This window comes from Callospermophilus lateralis, chromosome 15 (assembly GCF_048772815.1).
Source record: "Callospermophilus lateralis isolate mCalLat2 chromosome 15, mCalLat2.hap1, whole genome shotgun sequence".
Classification (NCBI taxonomy): Eukaryota; Metazoa; Chordata; class Mammalia; order Rodentia; family Sciuridae; genus Callospermophilus; species Callospermophilus lateralis.
In genome coordinates, this window is record NC_135319.1 from 40364350 (window position 1) to 40390278 (window position 25929).

Below are 25929 nucleotides of genomic sequence, written 5' to 3' on the forward strand. Positions count from 1 at the left end.
TGTCATCAATTTTTAATCTCATTGGCTATCACTTGACCTTTAATGTCTGAAATTCCCTTCTTTGATATTACCATAGTCTCTGAATTCTAAAATACCAGCAATTATAACAAATAACATCAATTTAACCACTGCTTTTCAGAATGTAAGTACAGATAATATGTTGTCAACAATGAACATCCCATAACCAAGGTTGGGCCAAAATATCTTCTCCTATAGTTTCAATGTCCCCTCCAAACTTTGTGTTGAAATCTAATTGCCTTTCTAAGACTGATTAGAGGAGGAACTTTTAATAAGTGATTAGGTTATGATAGCTGAGCAGATGTGGGTTAGTAATAAAAGGAAGGAGTTCAGTCCCCTTTCTACCTCTGGCTTTCTCTCTCTTCCCATGTGATGATTTCTGCCATGTTATAACACAGCAAGAAGACTCTCATCAGATGTGAGCTCTCAGTTGTGGATTTCTCAGCCTTTCATACCATAAATCAAACAAACTTCTATTATTCATAATTTACCCAGTCTGTGGTATTCTGTTATAGCAGCAGAAAACAGACACCTATTATCCCAAAGACAGAAAGAACAAAGATACCATTGATCATGTTGTAGTTTTGAAGCTGCTTTCTTGGTCTTAAGGGGAAAAAGAAAGAAAGAAAGAAAGAAAGAAAGAAAGAAAGAAAGAAAGAAAGAAAGAAAGAAAGAAAGAAAGAAAGAAAGAAAGAAAGAAAGAGAGAGAGAGAGAGAGAGAGAGAAAGAAAGGAGGGAGGGAGGGAGGGAGGGAAGAAAGAAAGAAAGAAAGAAAGAAAGGAAGGTCATTTTATAAATCCTTTGGCTCTCATTTAGCAAAAGCTAGATCTGATAGTGTAGATCACAGAGTTTTATGAAAAAGGTCTGGTCAGATATGAAAAAGAATGGAAGAAGCTCTCCTCTCCTAACCCCAAAGGACTAATGGAAGAAGAGGCTCATGGGTAACGGAGACAGGTAAGATAAATGACTTTCTCTTCCCTAGATTTTACACAGATTGGGAACTGCAGTAGTTCCCAATTAACAGTTATTTGAGAAACACTGAAAGCAAGGGACTTTGATTCCATTTATCTTTGAGATTGTAAGAAGAAATAGCTTCATAAGCTGCCTTGTACAAACTTTGGGATGGCCACAGTGTAATCTTGGCATCACAGTATAAATAGAGCAAGTACAGCTTAGCATTCCTATATCACTCTTGATTTCCACAAGGTATGGATAAGACCAGACCATCATCTAGCCTAAAGAACAATAAAAATATGGCTGTATTGAAGACTGATAGATCTGTACTGAGTGCCCCATGATAAAGAGCAAAATGATCTTGTAGCTGAAATGTAAACAAATGATAACAACAGACACTGGATGGAGGATGTGGTTGGGACTTAGGATTCCAAACAACATCAAGAGTCAACATGTGGTTAAGGTATCCTAGGAGAACCACAGACCCTAACCAAGCTGAGGAACAGCAGTTCACAAACTTACAAATTTTATTAGCTATAGACTACATTAGGAAATGCACAGAGCTGTCCAAATTATGGTCATACATGGGACTGATCACCACTCAATGGTCACCAGACTAGAGAGCATTCTAGAGAGCCACTTTGGAGCAATAGGCACCAAATGTCCAAAGGCACTATACAGATTCAAAGGTCCCATCTCCCATCAAAAAAGCGCATATGCAAAACTCTCACCTCAATCACCTGTTTCTGAGAACTTTATCTAAAAATTTTTATCTAAAACAACTGAACACAGAGACAACATTGTTGACTCACACTATCTTATTATCTTGTTTGTTGAAATATAAGGCATTTATTCCAATCCCCACTGGATGGGAACTTATGAAGATCAGACCTCTTATAAAAGATAAATCAACTCAAGTATATTGTGTATTAATTTGTAATCCCCTACAAGTATCAAAAAGGAAATCTACATTAAATGTTTATATTCATTATAAGATGCATCATCCTAATTTCAGAAATGTTAAAATTGTGAGGTGGAGAATGTGGGAAAATGTGTCTAAATTGAAGAAAAGTAGTATATTGCAAGTCAGAACTGAGAATGCAAATTGTTTCCTTAAAAAATTCATGTGCCAAAATCACAAACCACATTAATTAAGCCTTAATTTATAAAGCATTCATGCTGTGTGTGTGTGTGCGCGCGCGTGCGCGCACACACGCACGCATTGCACCACAACAGGATTAAAAAGACATAGAAGGGGTACGATTTTAGGGCAAGCCTTGGGCCAACAGGCAGAACCATGCTCACTACTGGCTAATACAACAGCCAACACAGCAATTCTTACATTGTAATCACATAGGAGCTTTTAAAATTACTGCCTGGTCCTATTCCCAGAGATTTCAATTTAACTGGTTTTGTGTGAGGCCTGGGCATCAGGATTTTAAAAAGCTCCCCAGGTGATTTTAATGTTCAGCTAGGGTTGAAAAACACTGGTCTAATAGAATCTCAACAGTAGCAGAAATTTTCTGAAGTGCCTACTTAGCACTCTTTCCTCAAGCTAGGCTTTTGTGTCTCTCAGAGGGCTTGGTCACAAACATCTCCATCATAATTCATTTCACAGGAGGCTCTCAACTGCATATGAAATATTACCCATTTCTTACTCTTTCTTAACCAAGAAGTACAAAATATCTCTTGTGAGAAAAAAAGCACTCTAGAACAGGGACCTATAGTTATCCATGTAGTCAAGTCTGGCTATCTGCCTACTTTAGAAAATAATAGTTCTATCATAACAAACCCACATCCATGTGTTTACATGTTGTCTATGGCTGCTTTTACAGAATAATTCTAACCAACATCCTGTGACCATCAAAGATATATTTACTATATGGATCTAGACTGAAAAAGTTTGCCAGTCGCTAGTCTACAGTCATGGAGTTTTCAAGCTTTAAGGGTATCTCCTGAGACTAGCTGGATGTCCTAAAATAGCACATGGACTCTATGAAGAAATTCAAGCAGTGAAAATGACCCATCTGGGGAGATATGGACTCTTTTATCCTTTCAGCAAGATGAATCACAATTGTTCCCATCAATCCAGCACAGATAAACTGTGATTGAAAGTTAAAATATTAACAGAAGTGGAGTGAATATAGGTGGTTAAAGAACCCAGAACAAGAAGATAGCAACAGTGGAGTAGAAAGAAAATCGGAGTCTTATAGAACAAAAGGACTAGGAAGCAAGTTGAGAAGAGGTAAAGCATATGCAACAAATAATCTACAGCTAATCTCAAAGAGACCAAATCTGATGGAGGAGTCATCTTTGTATGGTTGCTACACATGTACCATTTGGACTCACACTATTTTAATCAATTAGCTACTAATTTTTCTCACTTTGATTTTAAATAGTGGCTTCCTTTTTCTCAACTATTTGTGTCTCAAGAAATACTAAAGCCTAACAACTTTCACATGAGAGCAATTTTCTGGCAGTAAAAAAAATGCAGAAATTGAAGAATTTACTTTATAAGAATCAATTCAGCAATATTGAATCACCTTAAGCTTTAAAACATATTGAGGCAGAATTATGTTTACTTCTTCATCCTACCATAAAAATAATGTCTTATACTTACAAAGCTTTGAGTCTATAAGTATTTAAAAGATAGTCAGTTTTCTAACTTTTAAATTTATTTTTTGAGATTATAGTCCAAATTCCAATGTACTATTATTAAAGCACTCTATAAGAACACTCTATGTGTACAGAGTTGTCTTTGAGTTTTCCTTGTAAATGTCAAGATTAATTCTGATGTGAATTCAATTGATAAAATAATCAAAAAGAGTACAAAAAAGAAGTCTGAGGATCAAACCAAGGAAGCACAAATAAATGGCATCATATCCATTCAAAATGATCTATAGAAAGATAGAAATAATCACAAACAAAACTTGATTTGTTTTCTGAAAGAAACAAAGGAAATTATATTCTAGAGGGCTAAGAACCCAAAGGGAGCACACAAGTCCTCCCCTGCTACCTGGAAGCCAATCAGACCTATCTGTAGAAAAGCAGGAAATAAACTCTTTGAGTATGTTTATGTGTAATTGTTTGATTTCTTGATTTTCTTTTTTATTGTTGTCGTTTGGTTTGGGTTTTGGTTTGGACTCAAGGAGAGGAGAAAGAAATGTTATTGGGGGTGGGATATGGCAAAGAGGTTCTTCATAGAAGCCAGGAAAGAGTGAAAATTATGTTGCTTGGAGGAACTAGGATTAACTGATCCCATCCAGCCACAGGATTGTGTTTGATTCTTAACAGATACAGAAGAAAGATAAGGGAAGAAACTGAAAGCAGATATTTTCATAAGAAGTTTTTGTGATTCCAAGTATAAGCATTTCTTCATGGAGACCCATGTGAGAGAGCAAAGTATGGGGATGGGGAGAGAGTTATTTTCCCTCTTCTGTCAGAGCCCCACACCATTCTGCTGCCTTAAGGATTCACATGGGGACATGGTTGCCTTGGCATGTCCATTTCTAGTCTCACAGTGGGCACCAAGGGCAGTCCTCATCCACCAGCAACAACATGAAGCCAAACAAAATGAGAATGTATGGCAGATAGACTGATTTGGGAACAAAAGTGAATTGTACCTCAGAGACTACAAAATTTTCAGACAAGGGAAGAATATAAGAAATATTTTACAGGAGAACCCCCACTCCATCATAACCAAGTGAGGGCAATTACAGTTATCTTAGATTTCTACTGCCAATGGAACCTCCTTTGATGCCGCAGCGTTTTCAGAGAGTGAAAAGACCAAGAAATCAGATTACATTAGGGAAGTTAAATATTTGAACTACATGGCTAGTGGTCAGGCAACTGGAAACAGTTGAGGACCCACAGAGGCAAGAGTTCAGTTGTGAGTATAGAATGTGTTTGAAAACTAGAAGAATTTTTAAAAGTCTAATAACTAGGTAATCTTATTGTCCTTGAACAGCAAGAGTTTGTAAATCCAAACTTGAAAATTTTCTCCACTATTACTATGACTCAACTCTACTTCTTTCTGAATATCTTTCAATTTTACAATGGATATAACTATTTAACTCTAGGTATCCACCACTCACCACTCAGTATATAGTTAACTACCAAAGAGAGGATGATGAAGAAGTTTAGAATGTGCCACCTAAATATATGCCATATTGGTATATTGTTTATTTTAAGCTGAACCTATATAAAGAACTGTACCTTCAGAAAGGGTCATTAGGTCTGATTTTCCCTACATATAGTAAGCCATAAAAATTCTTTTGGGAGGAACTTTCTTCATATACTAAGACTGGAAAATAGTAATAGTCACCAGAGACTGGTAATTGGAACTGCAATGAACCTGAATAAACAAACTGTTTGAAGTAGGACTTAACTTCCACTAGCTTCTATGTCCTTACTACCATATATCTCATAGTAACAGCCCCAAAATTTAATCCCCTAGCTAAATATTTTCTTTTGCTGTCATTCCTTCAAAATTTATTATTCATTGTCTAAAAAGTATAAAATACAATGCTTTAGTCATTTCTTTGGACTTTATTCTCTTGTGAAGTTACCCATATACATATGAAATTATTAAAATGTTTATACTTTTCTATTATTAATTAGCTCTTATCCTAATTGGGTTTCTAGATCTAGTCAAAGGGTCCAAATAAGAATTAAGGGGGAGGGGGTAGAAGGAATTTTTCTCTCACCTACAATGATAACACCCCTATTGCAGTGACAGTGAAACTACATACTGAGATGGAGTTCAAGTTAGCCTAGGTCTCTGTGTGCCTCTACTGAGCAGGCCCCAGCCAACTCACAATGGACCTATAGTTTAATAGGAAGTGAATTTTTATTGGTCTCAGATTTGAAGATTGTCTTCTTATCACAACATAATCTTCCTTATGCTAACCTTATGCCAACTGATGCAGGGGTTAACAGATATTCTTAAATTTGAGCCAACGATTAAAATTATATATAAATTATAAATAAAATTATTTATTATATCTATATAATAAATTTTTTAAATTTTTATTATAGAGTATATAAAAGCTATCTCTAGGGCTGGAGTTTTACCTCAGTAGTAGGGCACATGCCTAGCATGTGTGAACCTCAGCACCACATAACAATAAATAAATAAATATAGATTTTTTTAAAAAGAGCTATCTCTAGGGGGACTTCCAGAAAAATAGTATGGAGGTAGAAATGAAGAAAGGGCCAAGAGATGATGTAAAACAAACAAAGGCCAGAGAAGTAATGTTTATTGCTACTGATCTAACTCTATATTTATCTTTTAAAACCATGGGATATATTTATATCATAAAATACATTTGAACCTGTGCCCCATAAAAACTTTAAAAGAGATAACACATTATAAGGATTTTTTTAAGGGATTCTGGGTAAGTCAATTCTTTAACTCACATGAATCTGACATATAGAAAATTATATTTTCTGGCAAATAAAATTATTGATAGTTCTATTATGTAGTGATTGTAGCATGATCTAGCAGTTCATATCCCCTTCAGGAGTATACAACATAGAGATGTAAATTTTTTTAAGCACAATTCTGCATAACAAAACTTTCTGCATTGCACTGCCAAACTTGGATCTTGAAAGTGATAAAGTGCAGATGCCTACAGTTGCAATCATAAAAATGTAATTGCTGAGAAAAAAATTATTTCTGATTCATTGGAGGAATTTATTACAGAGGGATGCAACTGTATAAGTTATCACACAGAGAAAATGAAAGCGAATGATTGAAATATATCCCAGGCTGAACATCACTGCAAAATGACCTAGTGATTTACCTGTGCCCAAGAGGAAAAAAATAGATTAAAGATAAATCAGGTTCAGTAGGGAAGACTCTGGTAACTATAAAAAGAGCAGATAAAGATTTATGAATAAATGAATTTAGAAGTTAGAGTGACATAATAGTATCTATGACCAATTATTCTAAAAATTAAAATTAATTTTGACTCTGAATTATATAGAGAGATGATAAAAATATCATCTGTGGAAACTTGAAAGCAAAGGAATACAACTTAAAGATAAGCAATGAGGAAAAGTGGGCATTTTTTTATATCTTTATTTTATTTTTTTAATTTTCTATTCTAATTTGTTATATATAACAGCAGAATGCATTACAATTCATATTATATAGAGTGAGCACAATTTTTCATATCTCTGCTTGTATACAAAGAATTTTCATACCATTCGTGTCTTCTTCATACATGTACTTAGGGTAGTGATGTCCGTATCATTCCACCATATTTTTTTACCCCTTTGCCCTCTCCCTCGCTCTCCCTTCCCTTTGCGCTATCTATAGTTTGTCTGATCTTTCCATGCTCCCCCTCCCAATCCCACTATGAATCAGCCACCTTATATCAGAGAAAACATTCGGCATTTGGTTTTTTGGCATTGGCTAACTTCATTCAGTATTATATACTCCAACTCCATCCATTTACCTGCAAATGCCATGATTTTATTCTCTTTTATTGTTGACTAATATTCCATTGTGTATATATACCAAATTTTCTTTATCCGTTCATCTACTGAAGGGCATCTAGGTTGGTTCTACAGTTTAGCTATTGTGAATTGTGCTGCAATAAACATTGATGTGGCTGTGTCCCTGTAATATGCTGTTTTTAAGTCCTTTGAGTATAGATCAAGGAGTGGGATAGCTGGATCAAAAGGTGGTTCTATTCCCAGTTTTCCAAGAAATCTCCTACTGCTTTCCATTTTGGCTGCTCCATTTTGCAGTCACACCAGCAATGTTTGATCGTGCCTTTTTTGCCACATCCTCGCCAACACTTTTGTTGTTTGTATGCATAATAGCTGCCATTCTGACTGGAGTGAGATGATATCTTTGAGTAGTTTTGATTCAAATTTTTCTAATTGCTAGAGATGTTGAACAGTTTTTCATATACTTGTTTATTGATTGTATCTTACCTTCTGAGAAGTGTCAGTTCAGTTCCTTGGCCCATTTATTGATTGGGTTATATTTTTTACTCTAGCTTTTTGAGTTCTTTATATACCCTAGAGATTAGTGCTCTATCTGATATACAAGTGGTAAAAATTTGCTCCCAAGCTGTAGGCTCTCTGTTCACCTCAGGGATTTTTTTTTTTAGCTGAGAAGAAGCTTTTTAGTTTGAATCCATCCCATTTATTAATTCTTGATTTTAATTCTTGTGGTATAGAAGTCTTGTAAAGGAAGTACGGGCCGAATCCAATATGATGGAGATTTGGGCCTACTTTTTCTTCTATTAGACACAGAGTCTCTGTTTTAATTCCTAGGTCCTTGATCCACATTGAGTTGAGTTTTGTGCATAGTGAGAGATAGGGGTTTAATTTCATTTTGTTGCATATGGATTTCTAGTTTTCACATCACCATTTGTTGAAACTATCTTTTCTCTAATGTATATTTTTGATGCCTTTGTCTAATAAAAGATAATGTTATTATGTGGGTTAGTCTCTGTGTCCTCTATTCTGTACCACTGGTGTACCTGTCTAATTTGGTGCCAATACTGTTTTTGTTACTATTGCTCTGTAGTATAGTTTAAGGTCTGGTATAGGGAAGTGATGCCACCTGCTCCACTCTTCTTGCTAAGGATTTCTTTAGCTATTCTGGGTCTCTTATTTTTCCAGATGAATTTCATGACTGCTTTTTCTATTTCTATGGGGAATATCATTGGGATTTTGATTGGAATTGCATTAAATCTGTATAGTGCTTTTGGTGGTATGATCATTTTGATAATATTAATTCTGCCTATCCAAGAACAAGGGAAATCTTTCCAACTTTTAAGGTCTTCTTTAATTTCTTTCTTTAGCATTCTGTAATTTTAATTGTAGAGGTCTTTCACCTCTTTTGTTTGGTTGATGCCCAAGTATTTTAATTTTTTTGAGGCTATTGTAAATGAAGTAGTTTTCCTCATTTCCCTTTCAGAGGATTTGTCACTGATATACAGAAATGCCTTTTATTTATGGGTGTTGATTTTATATCCTGCTGCTTTGTTGAATTCATTTACTAGTTCTAGAAGTTTTCTGGTGGAATTTTTTGAGTCTTCTAGGTATAGAATCATACCATCAGAAAATAGTGCTTATTTGATTTCTTCTTTTCCTATCTGTATCCCTTTAATTTCTTTTATCTAATTGCTTTGGCCAGTGTTTCAAGAACTATGTTAAATAGAAGTGATGAAAGAGGGCATCCCTGTCTTTGTTCCAGTTTTTTTATAAATTATTTCAATTTTAGAATAATGTTGGCCTAGGCCTTAGCATAGATAACTTTTACAATTTTGAGATATATTCCTATTATCCCTAGTTTTTCTAGTGTTTTGAACATGAATGGGGTGCTCTATTTTGTCTAATGTTTTTTCCTGTGTCTATTGAGATGATCAAATGGTTTTTATCTTTAAGTCTATTGATGTGATGAATAACATTTATTGACTTCCATATGTTGAACCAACTTTGCATCCCTGGGATGAACCCCACTTGATGGTGAATGCACTATCTTTTTGATATGTTTTTGTATTCAATTTGCCAGAATTTTATTGAGAATTTTTGCATCTATGTTCATTAGAGACACTAGTCTGAAGTTTTATTTCTTTGATGTGTCTTTGCCTGATTTTGGAATCAGGGTGATATTGGCCTCAGAGAATGAGTTTGGAAGTGCTCCCTCTTTTTCTATTTCCTGAAATAAATTGGAAAGTTTTGGTATTAGTTCTTCTCTAAAGGTCTTGTAGAACTTGGCTGTGTATCCATCTGGTCCTGGGCTTTTCTTGTGTGATAGACTTTTGATGGAGTCTGCTATTTTGTCACTTGAAATTGATCTGTTTAAATTCTGTATATAATCCTGATTCAATCTGGGAAAATTATATGACTCTAGAAATTTGTCAATGCCTTCTATATTTTTTAATCTATTGGAGTACATGTTTTCAAAATAATTTAATTATCTTCTGTATTTCTGTAGTGTCTGTTGTGATATTTCCTTTTTCATCATGGATATTAGTAATTTGAGTTTCCTCTCTCCTTCTCTTCATTAGCATGGCTAAGGGTCTGTCAGTTTATTTATTTTTTTCAAAGAACCAACTTTTTGTTTTGTCAGTTTTTTCAATTGTTTCTTTTGTTTCAATTTCATTGATTTCAGCTCTGATTTTAATTATTATGTTTTAATTTCATTGATTTCGGCTCTGATTTTAATTATTACCTATCTTCTACTGATTTTGGTGTTGATTTGTTCTTTTTCTAGGGCTTTGAGATGTAATATTAAGTCATTTATTTGTTGACTTTTTCTTCTTTTAAGAAATGAACTCGGGCTGGGGATGTGGCTCAAGCGGTAGCGCGCTCGACTGGCATGCATGCTGCCCGGGTTCGATCCTCAGCACCACATACAAACAAAGATGTTGTGTCCGCCGAGAACTAAAAAATAAATATTAAAAAAGAAAACTCTCTGTCTCTCTCTCTCTCCCACTCTCTCTCTTTAAAAAAGAAAAGAAATGAACTCCATGCAATGAACTTTCCTCTTAGTACTTCCATCATAGTGTCCCAGAGATTTCAATATGTTATATCTGTGTTCTCATTCACCTCTAAGAATTTTTTAATCTCCTCCTTGATGTCCTTGATGTCTTTTGCAACCCATTGTTCATTCAGTAGCATATTATTTAGTCTCCAGGTGTTGGAGTAGCTTTTATTTTGACTTCTAATTTCATTCCATTATGATCTGATAGAATTCAGGGTAGTATCTCTACTTTTTTATTGGCTAAGAGTTGCTTTGTGGTATAAATATGGTCTGTTTTAGAGAAGGATTCATGTGCTACTGAGAAGGATTCACTGAAGGATAAAATATTCCATATATTTCAGTTAAGTCTAAGTTATGGATTGTATTATTTAGTTCTATAGTTTCTTTATTCAGCTTTTGTTTGGATGATCTATCCAGTGGTGAAAGAGGTGTGTTAAAGTCACCCAGAATTGTTGTGCTGTGGTCTATTTGACTCTTGAACTTGAGAAGAACATGTTTGATGAACATAGATTTTCCATTGTTTGGGGCATAAATATTTATTACTGTTATGTCTTGTTGACTTGTTGTTATGTCTTGTTCCCTTAAGCAGTATGAAATGTCCTTCTTTATCCCTTTTGATTAACTTTGACTTGAAGTCTACTTTATTTGATATGAGAATGGAGATCCCTGCTTGCTTCCACAATTCATGTGAGTGGTATGATTTTTCCCAACCTTTCACCTTCAGTCTGTGGATGTCTTTTCCTATGAGATAAGTCTCTTGGAGGCAGCATATTCTTGGGTCTTTGTTTTTAATCCAATCTGCCAGTCTATGGTGAGTTTAGGCCATTAATATTCAGGGTTATTATTGAGACATGATTTGTATTCCCAGCCATTTTGGGAGTTTTTTGATATTTTACTTGATTTGGTTTTTCCTTTGATTAGTTTTTCCTTTAGTTTAATACCTCCCTTTGCTGATTTTCATTGTTTTTTGTCAATTCCTCTTCATGGAATATTTTGTGAAAGATGTTCTGTAATGCAGGCTTTCAAGTTGTAAATTCTTTTAACTTTTGTTTATCATGGAAGGTTTTTATTTCATTATCAAATCTAAAGCTTAATTTTTCTGGATATAAGATTCTTGGTTGGCATCCATTTTCTTTCAGAGCTTGATATATGTTGTTCCAGGATCTTCTAGCTTTCAGGGTCAGGGTTTAAAAACTCTGCACAGAATCTAATTTGTTTCCCCCTATATGTAATCTGATTCCTTTCTCTTGTGGCTTTTAATATTCTCTCCTTATTCTGTATGTTAGGCATTTTATTATAATGTGACTTGGTTGTGGCTCTTTGGTGTCCTATAAACCTCTTGAATTTGGTTTTCCAGTTCTTTCTTCATGTTTGAAAAATTTTCTGATATTATTTCATTGAATGTATTGCTCATTCTTTTGGTTTGGAACTCTATTCTCTCCTCTATCCCAATAACTCTTAAATTTGGTCTTTTTATGATATCCCATATTTCTTGAATGTTCTGCTCATGGTTTCTTACCATTTTCACTGTGTTGTCTACATTCTTTTCAAGATTATATATTTTGTCTTCATTGTCTGAAGTCCTGACTTCCAAGTGGTCTAATTTGTTGGTGATGCTTTCAATTAAGCTTTTAATTTTGTTTTATTGTTTCTTTCATTTCAAGGATTTCTATTTGTTTGGTTTTGTTTTTGTTTGTTTGTTTGTTAGAACTCCTATCTTCCTATTGAAGTAATCTTTTGCTTCCTGTATTTGTTTATGTAGCTCTTTGTCAAAATGATCTTTTGCTGCCTATATTTGCTCTCTTACATCATCCTTTAATTCACAGAACATTTTAATCATGTACTTTCTGAACTCCTTCTCTGTAATTTCTTCTGCTGTGCTGGCCATGGATTCTAATAATGTGGTGTCTTGATATGTTTAGGGCACTTTCTTCCCTTGTCTTTTCATATTGCTTGTGTGTCTTCCCTTCTAGCACTGTGGATCCAAGGTGTTACTCTTTTTACCCTATAGGCTTATAGCACTCCTGTAGAGATCCAATACCTCTCCTTTGAGGTGAATGACAAATGTTATCAGATTCCAGTACAAACAGCATGCACCCTAAAAACAAATGTTTGCTATTAAGACATTTACAGTTTGGTCACAATGTACAGAAATGGTAAATTCAATTATTATCTACAATATATTCAGTAGGTTTGTAAAAGGGTTTACAGTTTCTGATGGTGGACAAAGAACCAGGGGGTGAGGAGTAGGAAGATATGATGAGGATATAGAGTTGTTATATCTTAAGAAGTATGAAAGAGAAATCTAAAAAGGAAGGTTAGTAGCAGGAGAAAGGAGAGGAAGCAATTTGGGGTAGACAAGTAAGTGGGAAGACAGTAAAGTCATAAAACAAACACACATATATATTGAGAAAAATAATGTTAAAATAGTAGAAATTGGTGGGATAAATATATATATATATATATATATATATATATATATATATATATACACACACACACACACACACACACACACACATACACAACACAGCTGTAATATACTATTCAGACATCCCAGTCCTTAAAATCCTAATTTGAACTTGATTTCACATATGTTGGGGATGTGAGGGCAGGAGAATACAGCGGAAGAGGGGGGAAAAAATCTTGAAGGTAAAAACAGAATTGTTTTGGTTGAAAATCTGTGTTTTTCCTGCTTCCCTTCTCATCCAAGAGGTGGGGTTGTCTGTTGTTAGCTGGTATCTCCACCCTCATGGTGGTGAAGTTAACCAGGGTGTCACTGTGCCAGGGTAGCAGCTGCTGGGGAGAGGAGGGAGTTAAAAACCGGGTACCTGGCCAGCCAGAGGTCCAAAACTGGGATTTGACCCCACTGAAGATGATGATGAAGGTGGCCCAATATGGAGGCACCTGCTTTCAGCAGTAGGCTGTCAGGTTGTTTGGGGGGAGCCAAGTGATGGCGTTGGAGGATGATTTCAGAGACTAGCTAATGCAATGTATGGCTGTCGGCTAACTTCAGAGTCTGTGTGAGGTTCTTAGGTGCACATAGGGGGCTATCTCCTCTGCTGCAGAGTCCCAAGATGGTGGTAGATGGGGGTCCACACAGTAGTGGCAGCCAGAGTTCCTGAATATGGGAAGCTGCCAGATGTCTGCGTGGGAGCTGCATCTGTGATTTCTGCTCCGGTGGTGGCCAAAAGTTCTGCATGGGTGCTGATGGTGCTGCTCTGGTACCCTATAGTCCTGCATGGGCAAGTAGTTGGAAGACCCACTCTGATGCTGAGGCCTGGAGCCCTGGAGGGGCACAATGGCCATGATCCCACATGGGAACAGGAATTTTGCTTGCAGAGAAGCAGTATTCTCACAACTTGAGTCCCAGGTCATGGAGCAACACAGAATGCTTTCTCCCTCTGGCCCACCATCTTGGATCTCTCCTTGTTAATTTTTTTTTTTTAATGTGGTACTGAGGATATAACTCAGTGCCTCATATGTGTGAGGCAAGCACTCTGCCATTGAGCCACAACTCCAGCCAAAGGTGCACTTTTTTTTAATGGGGCTACTAAATTGATAACTTTATCTGGTGGCATATGAACTTAAAGATCATGAATCTTTGCTGGAATGTTTTCCAGTGTAATTAGAGATTATACCATATACATAAAATAAACACTATATCAATTCAAATTAAACAATCTTTGGAATAATAACCAAGGTGTGGAAACAACCTAAGAGTCCATTTGAGAAGTGAATTAATAAATAAAATGTGATATTTACATATATTGCATTAAGTCATTTTTTAAAAAGGAAATCTTGCCATTTGCCAACATGAATATACCTGGAGACATTATGTTAAGTGACATAAGACAGACATAGAAGGACAAACACTATATAATCTCATTAATATGTGAAATCATAAAAGCAGGAGAGTAAAATGGTGGCTTCCAGGCACTGGCAAGTAGTAGGATATAGGAGGCGAAAAAATGTTGGTTAAAGGGTACAAACTTTCAGTTAGAAGATGAGTAAATTCTGAGGATCTAATGTACAGCATGATAACTATAGTTAAAAAGACTGTATTATATACTCAAAATATGATTAAAGAGTATTTTTAAGTGCCTACAACACACATTACAAAATGGTAATTATGGATTGTGATGGATGTGTTCAATACTTTGACCATGGTAATCATTAAATAATATATACATAAATCATCATTCTGTACCCCTTGAATATATACATACAATTTTATCAATTAAATATTTTAAAATAAAAAATAACACTTTGAAAATTAATATAAAACACTTAGCACAATGTTACCCTTAAAAATCACCTTTAATATAATTTATAATGGAATCTTTTACTTGTCTTAAGTAGTGACACGTGATCAAAGTGACAGATAAAACAAGGCTGAGCATCAAATCCAATAACATCAGTTACTTTTAAATAATAACTCTTTAACTTTAAAATGCATTGTTTTTATAGAGAATCCATTATAATGAAAATTAAGTGTATAGTCATAATTTTGTCATACTAGAATTCTGCTTTATTAGCAAGTTCTTGCACATAGTAGACATTTTATAGATAATTAATATTTTTAGTTTCATATGACTTGAATATTGCTAAGACCTACAAACTGTTTTGTAACTGTGATATTGATGAAGTAATATGCCAAACAATTCTTCTTTTTTAAGAGAGAGAGAGAGAGAATTTTTTAATATTTTATTTTTAGTTTTTGGCAGACACAATATCTTTGTTTGTATGTGGTGCTGAGCATCGAACCCGGGCCACATGCATGCCAGGCGAGCACACTACCACTTGAGCCACATCCCCAGCCCATCCAAACAATTCTTAAGAAATCAATAAACATTTTCAAAAACACTCTCAACAATCAAGGTAGCTAAAAATAGTATTACATTAACATTAACTGAGAACTATCTGTCATAAAATACGTACTGTATTCCCTTTCCCTGACTCATCTACTTGCTGATCATAAAAAGGCTGAATCTAGGTGCTATATCAAAATCTAAAATTAACATAATCACATTTTTAAGTTACATTTCTTTCCAATCAAATAAAATCACTTTAGGTCAATTACCCCCTTTTAATTTTCTAGATGGAATCAATAAATGGTTGGCGAGATAGTTTTAATAGTTTTAGAACATGCCAGAAAATACACACACACACACTGTGACCAGCATAACCCTTAATGTGAATTTGTATTGACTGCTATAGCAATGTATCTTACTAAAACATAACATTTGTTAGTTTCTGTCAAGATATAAGTAGTTTCTCCACAATACTTTCTCCATTCATAAACAACGTGTCAGCATCCTTTGTGTTTTTGCAAGTCTTATGTGACCAACTGAAATGTCTCATTGTTGCAGAACAAATAAGGGTTACTCAGAGGAAAGTCTACATATAATGCACTCTCTCCACCTTGTTTATATGTGCATTCTTTATGTATATATAGTCAAAGAATATATATTATTTATATTGAAAAGTAGTAAGAAACTATGGGTATAAAAATCACCCATAATTTTACCGTATTAGAAGAAAATACAGATGGAGAATGTATGCAAATGGTAGAACATTTGCCTAGTCTGTGTGGTATGAGGCCCTGCATTCCATACCTAGTGAAGGGGGTATGGGGACTACACGTATCAAAATGTTAATGTTTATCTCTTAATGATAAAATTGAGTGTTTTTTTTTTAATTCGCTCTTTTTTCCCCAAATGGATTTTTTGTTGGTTGATTGGATGATTAGTTGATTGGCTGCCTGGCTGGCTTTTACATTTCTTTCAGTGATCTTTATCAGAAAAACAGTAAGTTATTTTTTTCTTTTTTCCTTTTTTTAACATAAAACTATTCCACAGGTAGCCAAGACAAGAGATTTTAATGGTGGTGTCTCCATAGTCATCTAGTATCAATTTCATACCAGATATTAGTATTTTTGCCTGTCAAAGTGGATAATTAAACTATCATCAGCAAAGCTCATTATTTGTAGTAAATGTCAACTCATGCGAAGTAAAAATGTGTGCCTCCCTCTCTACTATTTATCTCACAGAAAAAATAAGCAGAACATTTTTAAATGGCCATAGGTAAAAATCGGTGTAGTTTCACACACAGGTAAACTTTGAGTGCATTGAGTCCACAGAAAAAGTTATTTAATATGTGTGGTATAAGTATAAAGGGAGTTCCCTCCAAATTTTGGGTTAAGGATAAAAAAGTTATATCTATACCATTGTATAAGTTTCTTCAACTCTGCTTTAAGAAAATCCAATACACAAAATCTGGATAAATCAGAGAATCATTATGTATATTATCAAAGGATTATTCACTTTATGAAAAACTTTATCAAAGAATTCCTTTAAGCAGCTGTTTTTATCATGCATTTTGATATTTTTAAGATAGTTTCTATTTGACAAATGAGCCATTGTGTCTCTTGGAGCAAGTCACTGAAATTATATACGAAAGGTGGCTTTAACTACACTACCTATCTCACTCTATTTTTATGACTATCAAACAAGATAATTTATAGATGGTTACTTTGAAAATTATATATACACACTCATACTGCTGTTGCTGTTAAAAGATCATCTGGGGAAATTTTTCAGAATTGTATTATTGTTACTAAATACATCCCTTTATACATTCTAATACCACTTTATTAAAAGGAGAATTTTAGATGTCATATTCATATATAAAAATCAAATCTTTCTTTGGCTCATTAGTTTTCCATGTTTTTAGTTCTTCTACCATCGTTGCACATTATAATTTCCATGATATTAGTACCTGAATTATGAGAGGCTCCAGCAGCTTCTCTACAGTAAATGTTTGGACCTGAAGATCCTGAGGATCAATATTCAGTGTGATTGGTGATTCAGCTGACATACTGCCTGTGCACAAGTATACAAAAACAATGCTCATTAGTTAAGAAAAATATTTTCTAAAGACAAGCATAAATGAAAATTAGGAAACATTTGAAACCTGTATTTGGCATCTCTTCCAGACATCATCTATAGCTCACAAAGGACTACTGTGTCAAATTCACCATCAGAGAAACATCAGATATTCCCCATCTGTTCTCTGAGATCATGTTATCTGGGCTTAGATGCCCTCACAAATTAATCTACACTCGTAAATTCATGACTAAATTAAAAACTCAACAAATGCATTTATATGTGTTAAAAATAAGTGCCAACTTGTAAGACATCTTACAGCATGCAGGTACTTTGACTTCCACAAAATCATAGTGCTGAAGCAACTCACACATATATTTTGCCTGTTCTTATAATGATGACTTAGAGGAGAAGCCAGGCAAAACTTTGTAAGATGTGTTATGTCTCTACTTATTGTGGAGGTCACTTATTTGAGGATCTTGATCGTGGAAGGGGAAATTTGATAGGGGAAATTTATTTTCTGATATGATTTAGCATAGCTATAAAAAATGAGAAGCCCTGAGAAGGCATTGATATTTAGACAAGACAAATTAAAAAATAATAATTATTATTATAAGTCATTTAAAGAATGGCTTTAAAGGCATTAACATTATCCTTAAGAATCAATTTTGAGATATTTTGCATAAAAGTGTATATGTTCTTAAACATATAATCAAGTGATCATAGGTGGCATATCATAACATATTCACATTGACATTCACATTAACATATTAGTCATTAAAACTATTACCCAAATCACTAAGCCCACAAATGAATATGAACCTACATCAGTAATCAACCAGCAAGCATTTACTGAAGATCCATAGAAATAAAGAGAAAAAATCTCTCCTAAATATAACTTGACCCATTTTTTAAAACAAAAAACTAATAACCCACAGAAACATGTATCTATCAATGGAAAACCTTTCCACTTATCTTCTACCTATTTTCTTCCATAATTTCAGGCTAAGAGAGCATAAAATTCTTTCCCCAGAAAATATCCTGATATTCCCTATGAAACCCATAGAAATAAAAACATAAAGTAAATAGAAAGTATCATATTTACTTTAGTTTTAATGTTTCTTATTATAGACATAGGGAAGATCATTTCTTTTTAGTTGATTAATTGTCTATAAGTGGACAGACGGATGGATGGTTAGATGGATAGATGAGCACATATTTTCATAGTGTCTCTCTTATACAGAATAAATCCCTTAAATTATCCTCTCAATCTTAATGATTCTAGGAAGAAGAATTATTCTCTTTCCTATACCTGTCTTTCACACCTAAAGAATATATAAGAACCTCAGGGGAGTGCCCATGTTCTCTCCAAATTCCCTGCCCTGATAGTCTCCATTTTCCTCCATTTTTCATCTCTCCCTGGCCTCATTCCATAAAATCATCACCTCTTTGTTATCAACCTCTCCCCCTCTACTGGATCCTTCCCTTGTATCTATAGATGTACTATTGTGTATACTCAAAGACATTCACAATCTCTGCTACACCCATGTGTAAGTGAAAAGATCACTGCTTCACCAATGCCTTTCCAAACTATTCACCTTATACACATGTAGTAAAAGAGAGAGACAAAAAACAAAGAAGCATCCTCATTGGCTCTTGATATACTCTAATTCTTAAATTAATATCTTAAATGAATATCTTAAATAGAGGCAAATATTGTAGAGTCTATAAGCCTTAAGACTTTTCAGATATGATGCCACATGATTACATGCCACTATTTTCTTAATACAAAAAGTGGATATTTGAAATATTCTTGAGAATAATATGAATCTTCCAAAAAGCTGTCCCTAGTGACTTAACATAGTATCTGTTCATAATCAAAATATAATAAATAAATATTAATATAATACATAAATAAATTTCAAATATAATTCTTTCATGTGTCTTCAGCAAAGTTTGATATTAAAAACAAAGATAATTATATTGAAAGTCTTAAACCGACTGATTATGACAAATTTAATAATATATAAAAGCATTTCAGTACAATTATATGCTTCAGGGTTTTCTTTTTTTTTTAATTGGTTGTTCAAAACATTACAAAGCTCTTGACATATCATATTTCATACATTAGATTCAAGTGGGTGAGGTTTTCTATACTATTACAAACACTAATGTATACTATCACTTCATGTATCGTATCAAACCATTTTCCAGTCAATTATAATAAGAAATTTGAAGTGGGGAAAAAAAGACGATTTATATATTAAGCATCCTAGTGCAACTTGTGAGACATCTTATAGCATGCAGGTACTCTAAACATTTTTTTCTTTTTTTTTTTTCTTTTTTTTGCACCAGGGATTGAACTCAGGAACACTCAACCACTGAGCCACATCCCCAGCCCTGTTTTGTATTTTATTTAGAGACAGGGTCTCACTGATTTGCTTAGCACCTTGCTGTTGCTGAGGCTGGCTATGATCTCGAGATCCTCCTGTCTCAGCCTCCCAAGCCACTGGGATTATAGGCGTGTGCCACTTTGCCCAGCTAACCATATTTTTAAATAACTATAATGTATAAATATATATATTCATCTACTTAAAATTATAGTAAATGTTGACTTTTATTTTTAAACACTGGCATTATTGATCACAGGGAGCACATTTTCTAAACTGTAACACAGTTCTATATAATTCTATTGAACATAATCCAAAATGCTTGCTGAGAACCCCCTTCCCCTGCTTCAAGACTGTCAACTATGGCCTTGTCCTAAGTCTATGTTTAACTTTATCATAAGTCACTTACAAAAAGTGCCTACTATTCCTTTACTTTGTAAAAGCCTTTTTGCTTTGAAAAAATATTCAAATTGTATTAAGTTAAAAACTTATTTTAATTTCTTTTCAAATGAAAGTATGAATTACTATTATCATATAATATACAAAATGTAAAGTCACAACATCTTATAATTTATCCTGTTAATTACTTGCTTCTCTCTTCTTTTCACTGATTTTATTTCCTTTCTAAAAGTAGAAACATGATCTCTTTTTCTCAGCTATTCAGCTGAAATATAGAAAATGTGCTTCAAGAAAGGATTCAAACACTATTGCCAAATGTTTTCTCTCAAATGCATTTCTAGGATTGAAATGTTTTTGTTTGGTTTGCTTTTTGTTTTGGTTCGGTTTTCCATCATTCCACCTACCACTTTGATTCTTCCTAACACAGGCAAATCTAAATTGACAGATGGGATATTCCTCTGGTAACCTTAATGCATAGCCCAGAGCCAAACTATGCAACAAGATATGTCTTTCAATGTATGACCTTATGGTTCTATCAAATGAGGGCTCACAAAGGGCTTTATTTGTTACCCTACTTATAACAGGTACTATCCTACATAGAAATTAAGATTGCTAACATTACTTTGTTCTTTCATCTCAGGGACAAAAGTAGAGGACCTTGTTGTGAATTAAAATAAGATCTAAGTGAACCTTCACAGCCTTTAATAACATGTCAATTCACTGCAGAATCACAAAGGGTTTCCAAAGCTACACTAAGAACCAAAAACTGGAAGGGGGAAAAATTAAGAAGAATAAAAGTTATCTACATCATATATAAACATTCCAAAAGAATGTTTGTCAGCCAAGAGGTAAAAGACTGAGCTAATTTAACCAAGGCATTTTCTAAGTCTGTGTTTGTCCTTAATGAACATTAAGAAAGTTGCTCAGAAGTTCACTTTTCCATAGAAAAAAATATAAAATAATAAATCAACAAGTCCTTGAAGAACCTTGGCTATATTTAATTATTATTCCTTGAATAAATGCTGTTTCTTATAAAAATCTTTCTGATCTTTTGTATCTGTCCTATTCAGTAATCCTGATTGATTGAAGATCAGGGCAATAAGAGACATAAAACTGCAGAATTTTGCAAATGAAATTGAAGCAAGGTCAAAGTCTGACAAATTGTTATCAACGTCTTACAGCAATACTACCTAAATCCAAAACAGAATTCCTACTATGTTGTGAGTGTTGAGTGTTGAATTCCAAGACATTTTCACTTAATAATCTATAAACTCTTAAATCTAGGGAGTATCTCTTAAACATCTAAGAATACCTTCTACAACAGCCTTCATTTCAACAAGTGTACTAGGCTTGAATAAATATAAATAATGAGTGATTCATTATACCATTAGATGCTAGTGATTACTTTTGTAAACTTCTTCCTTGGGTTGAGTTGAAATCTGCCACTTTTGAATTTTATCCAATAGAGATATAAACAGGTTTAAACATGTTTAAAGACAGACTAGGATAAAATCCCAGTTTTCAGAATGTAAGGAAGGAGAACAAATCTCTATAGACAGTAGTAATAGATGTCTCTAGGAATAGACCTCAAGACAGGGTAAACCCACCGTTGGGAATCCTTCCCTTCCCCCCAGACTGTCTTTGTCTATAATACCCGAATTTTACTTTATCGCCTGCTTGAAACTGAACTTATATGCATTCTTAAATTTACTTTGTTTAACACACATTTCAATTTTAAATGTAGTTAACTCTGAGATCATGGAGCACATATTTACCACAATTAGCATGAACTAGCTCATTGCTCTCCATCTAATATCCTTTACCATCCCTCTCTATTACAGTACACACCATTTTGTAGTTTAGTTGTGCCCTAGCAGCAAAAGAGAGGGATGGTAGAAGATCAAAGATATACAGAGAGGCTAGTGGAAAACCTCACCCTTCTAAAATTTGCAAAAAAAAAAAAAAAAAGTTGTTCTCTATTCTCTCACAAACATTAAATTTTTTTCCACCTGGTTTTCCTCCCTACGGTAACACATCGTTCTCTCTCTCTCTCTCTCTCTCTCTCTCTCTCTCTCTCTCACACACACACACACACACACACACACACAGTCTTCAGAATCTAGAGCTCAGGCTCCTTTTAGTAAAGCTGTAACTCTTCTCCATAAGTTGATATGTTCTTATAGGAAGACTTTAGAAACCTAACTAACTGTCTGTAATATGGTTCCTATAGAAAAGTCCCTAATATCAATATTTGACATTTAAAAAAAACTCTTTTGGGAGGTATTGAGGATTAAACTCAGGGCACTTATACTGAGCCACAACATCCCCAACACTTTTCATTTTATTTTGATACAGAGTCTTGCTAAGTTGCTTAGGACCTCCCTAAACTGCTGAGGCTAGTCTCAAATTTGTGTTCCTCCTGCCTCAGCTTCCCAAATCACAGGGATTACAGGCATGCATCACTGCACTCAGTTTAAAAATAAACTTTTGTAACAATCAATTCTTCTTTAAGATTATTAAATTCCTTAATACAGTCATCATGCTTACCTGATTATTCCAACTTTATACTCATCTTTCAACTATATTATTCAAGTCATTTTTTCAGAGATTACTGTAAACTTAAGTCTCCCTACCATGTATTTGGACAAATAAATTTTATTTTCTCCTAAATGCAAAGTTTTATTTTGTTCTCTTAAACACAGTTCATCCTAAAGAATCTTAACTTTTGTTCTTACAAGTCAAAAAATTGATTTTGGAGAACCCAACACATTAATACTCCCTCCTAGTTTCCTTGTTTATCCATTAATTTATTCAGTATAAATTCTAGAATTCCCAGTTAAATCACTGACCAGGTGAAAGCTATCTACGAAACCTAATTTTTATACCATTACAAATCACCTTCAAGGTACATAATGACAATTAATAAACACTTTAGATATGATTTTCAAGCAGTTATTAAGCAGTTATTTTCAAGCAGTTATTTCAAGCAGTTTTTTATCTTATCAAGAAATTATATCATGGGAAAGCTTTTCCAAACGTTTCACTGAAATAGAAACACTCTTTCTATGCCTTTCTATTTAAGCGTTCAATTTTTCAAAAATTCTAGTGTGATGTGAGTTGTTCCTGGAGAATCCAGGCTAACTACTAGCAATTACTGCCATTTAATTACATTTTAGTTTAGTTTTCCTACAGTTTGGTGCTTAGATGTCTAGTCTCATTGTTCCCCTCTTTTGAAGATCAGGATATATGCCTTTCCTTGTCTATTAGTCCATTAGAGTTGCTAAAACAAATATATCATAGACTGGTTGACTTAAAAAAAATTTAATTTCTCACAGTTCTAAAGTCTGGGATGTCTAAGATCAAGATGGTGGAAGATCCTGCATGTGTTGAAGGCCTGATATCAGATTTCACAGACACATGAATTCTCATTATGTCTTTATATGGTTGAGAGCTGAGAATATCTTATCTCTTTATATAAGGGCAATAATCTCACTTATGAGGGCTCCACTCTCATGACCTAATTACCTCCCAAAGACAGACTTCACATCCTAACACCATAACCTTGGGGGTTAGGATCTCAAGGTATAAATTTGTCAGGGAAAGGAGTATATAAATATTCACTGCATAGCATCCTGCTTTGGTAGACCTGTCACATGTCTCAGTGAATCCCAGGAGAGACTCCATAATCACATTTACAGATCATTTTAGAATTCAGGAATATACTTCTTCAGGATGTACATTTCAAATATTTTAAAGAGATGAGGCTTTTTTTATTTTCATCATCTAGAGCTTCAGTTTTTTTAATATTTATTTTTTAGGTGTAGATGGACACAACACAATGCTTTTATTTTTATGTGGTGCTGAGTATCGAACCCAGGTCCCACCTGTGCCAGGGGAACACTCTACCGCCAAGCCACAATCCCAGCCCCTCAGTTCTTTTTTGATTAGTTAAGTACTTATAGGAAACACATGGTTAACAATGTACATAGTGAAAGCAAATCCCTGTTCTGTTCCTAATTTCTCTCCCCAAGGCAATTACTCTGGTCATTTACTCTTAGAGTTCCAGAGATAGCAATATACAAGTATTTAAATATTTAATACAAATTATAATCTCCTTGCTTTTCCACTTAATTAAAATCCCTGTCCCAATCTTTGTTCCTTCAGTGGCAATTTCACATCAGAGTTTATGTGTACCATCTGTCATCTACTAATCTCATGTATCAGGTTCATAAAGAGAAACTTTCTTATTCTTTTTGTTTCTTTCTCTGTGACTATAGCTTTGGAATCCTTTTTTTTTTTTTTTTTTTTTTGCCTTCAGCATATCATGCCAACTCTATCAAATGTGAAGTGCTTTAGCATTTCCAAGTTTCTGCCTTTCTCTTTTATCTGCCATCGGCATATGGCCCTCTTCTCTGATCCATATTCTTTTCAATTTCACATTCCCTACACATATACACCAGGGTTTTGAATTGTTAATGTTGTTCAGTGTTTATTTATGGAGCACTTAAATACATCAGCACAATTCTAGGTCCTGGTTAAATATATATATTAAAGCCCAGGCCTAGCCAACTCTGCATCTTCTTTCTTCATTTTTAGCAACTTACATTCAGTCATTCAACTATGTCATATATAGCCTCTTAGAATCATACTTACTGTTAATTTGAAATTCTTGAAGTTTGTTTCTCCTAAAGTCTAGCATTGTCTAATTTATGGTTATCCTCTCCACAATAAAATGGCTACTTTGTCCCAAACCAATACTGTCCATAGTCCTGGATAAGAGCAGCCCCTCCTTCTACCTCATGCTTTATAGGAATCTAAAAGACCAAGGCAATACACCCACTCAGAGCCCTTATCTATCCTTACTGGTTCATTCAGGGTACACAGGACCACAACTCCTTGGTTAACCAGTGCAAACCAACTTCCAGTGCCTATACCAGCCTCTTCTTGGAATCCATCCTTCCAGGTATGATGACTGAACATGTTCATCCCTACACCTGAGAAGTAACCAAGAGACAACTGTTTGCTGCTGAATACAGTTGAAGCTTGGGTATGTAAGGTGGCTGTCTGCTTGTGGTTGTTCAAGGGCCCTCAAGTTCATGACAGAATCAGAAGTATAAAGAGAAGGGGACAGGCCACATGTTGTGGGGAGAACTAAGTTCATTCTAACAAGAAACTCCAAGGAATCCAAAAATTCTAAATTCAAATCTTGCCTTCTGGGTTATTTTGAAAGTATATTCTCAAGGTAGGAAGGCTGGAGGATAAAACCTACTTTAACAGCCTCTTAGCTTGATTTATAACGTTCACATATGTGAGCACAGTATGCAGGCTTTCGTTTGTATCTTTACTCTACTTACCACATATATTAAGGATGGATATGCCCAAAATTTCTTGGACTGCATACCACCAAGTTCTTCCCTATTGATCATATTTGCTTCTTTTATTATTTCCTCAATAGTCAAAAATATACAGCTGTCAGCAACATAGGGTAAAAAGTCATCAGCTTATTCTACTTTTAAGGAAAGACTTCCTGAAATTTTCCAAATATGTCATCTGTTACTGTCAGTTTTTAAAGCTGGACCAGAAACATTCTTGATCTAATAGGCTTCTCTGCAACAATATCAACTCTCTTTCTTCCCCCAACAATATTTGAACACAGAGAAACATGATCCAGTTTATATTTTGGAAGGATCACTCTAGTGAATAAAATGAAGCATGTGGAGCAAGAGAAGAAACAGGGATATTCACTGGAAGCTTCAGGAGTAATCCAGAC

At 34.4% G+C, this 25929-nt stretch overlaps 1 protein-coding gene across 1 annotated transcript in view; it reads right to left on the minus strand.

The window, feature by feature from the left end:
- The window catches only part of Ctnna3 (catenin alpha 3), a 1643966-nt gene that overhangs the window by 1608035 nt on the left and 10002 nt on the right, over positions 1 to 25929 (minus strand). Inside the window, exon 2 of the mRNA XM_076834267.1 lies at positions 17264 to 17367. Within this exon, the coding sequence (XP_076690382.1) occupies positions 17264 to 17362 (99 nt within the window). The 5' untranslated portion in view covers positions 17363 to 17367. The remainder of the gene's footprint in view (positions 1 to 17263; positions 17368 to 25929) is intronic.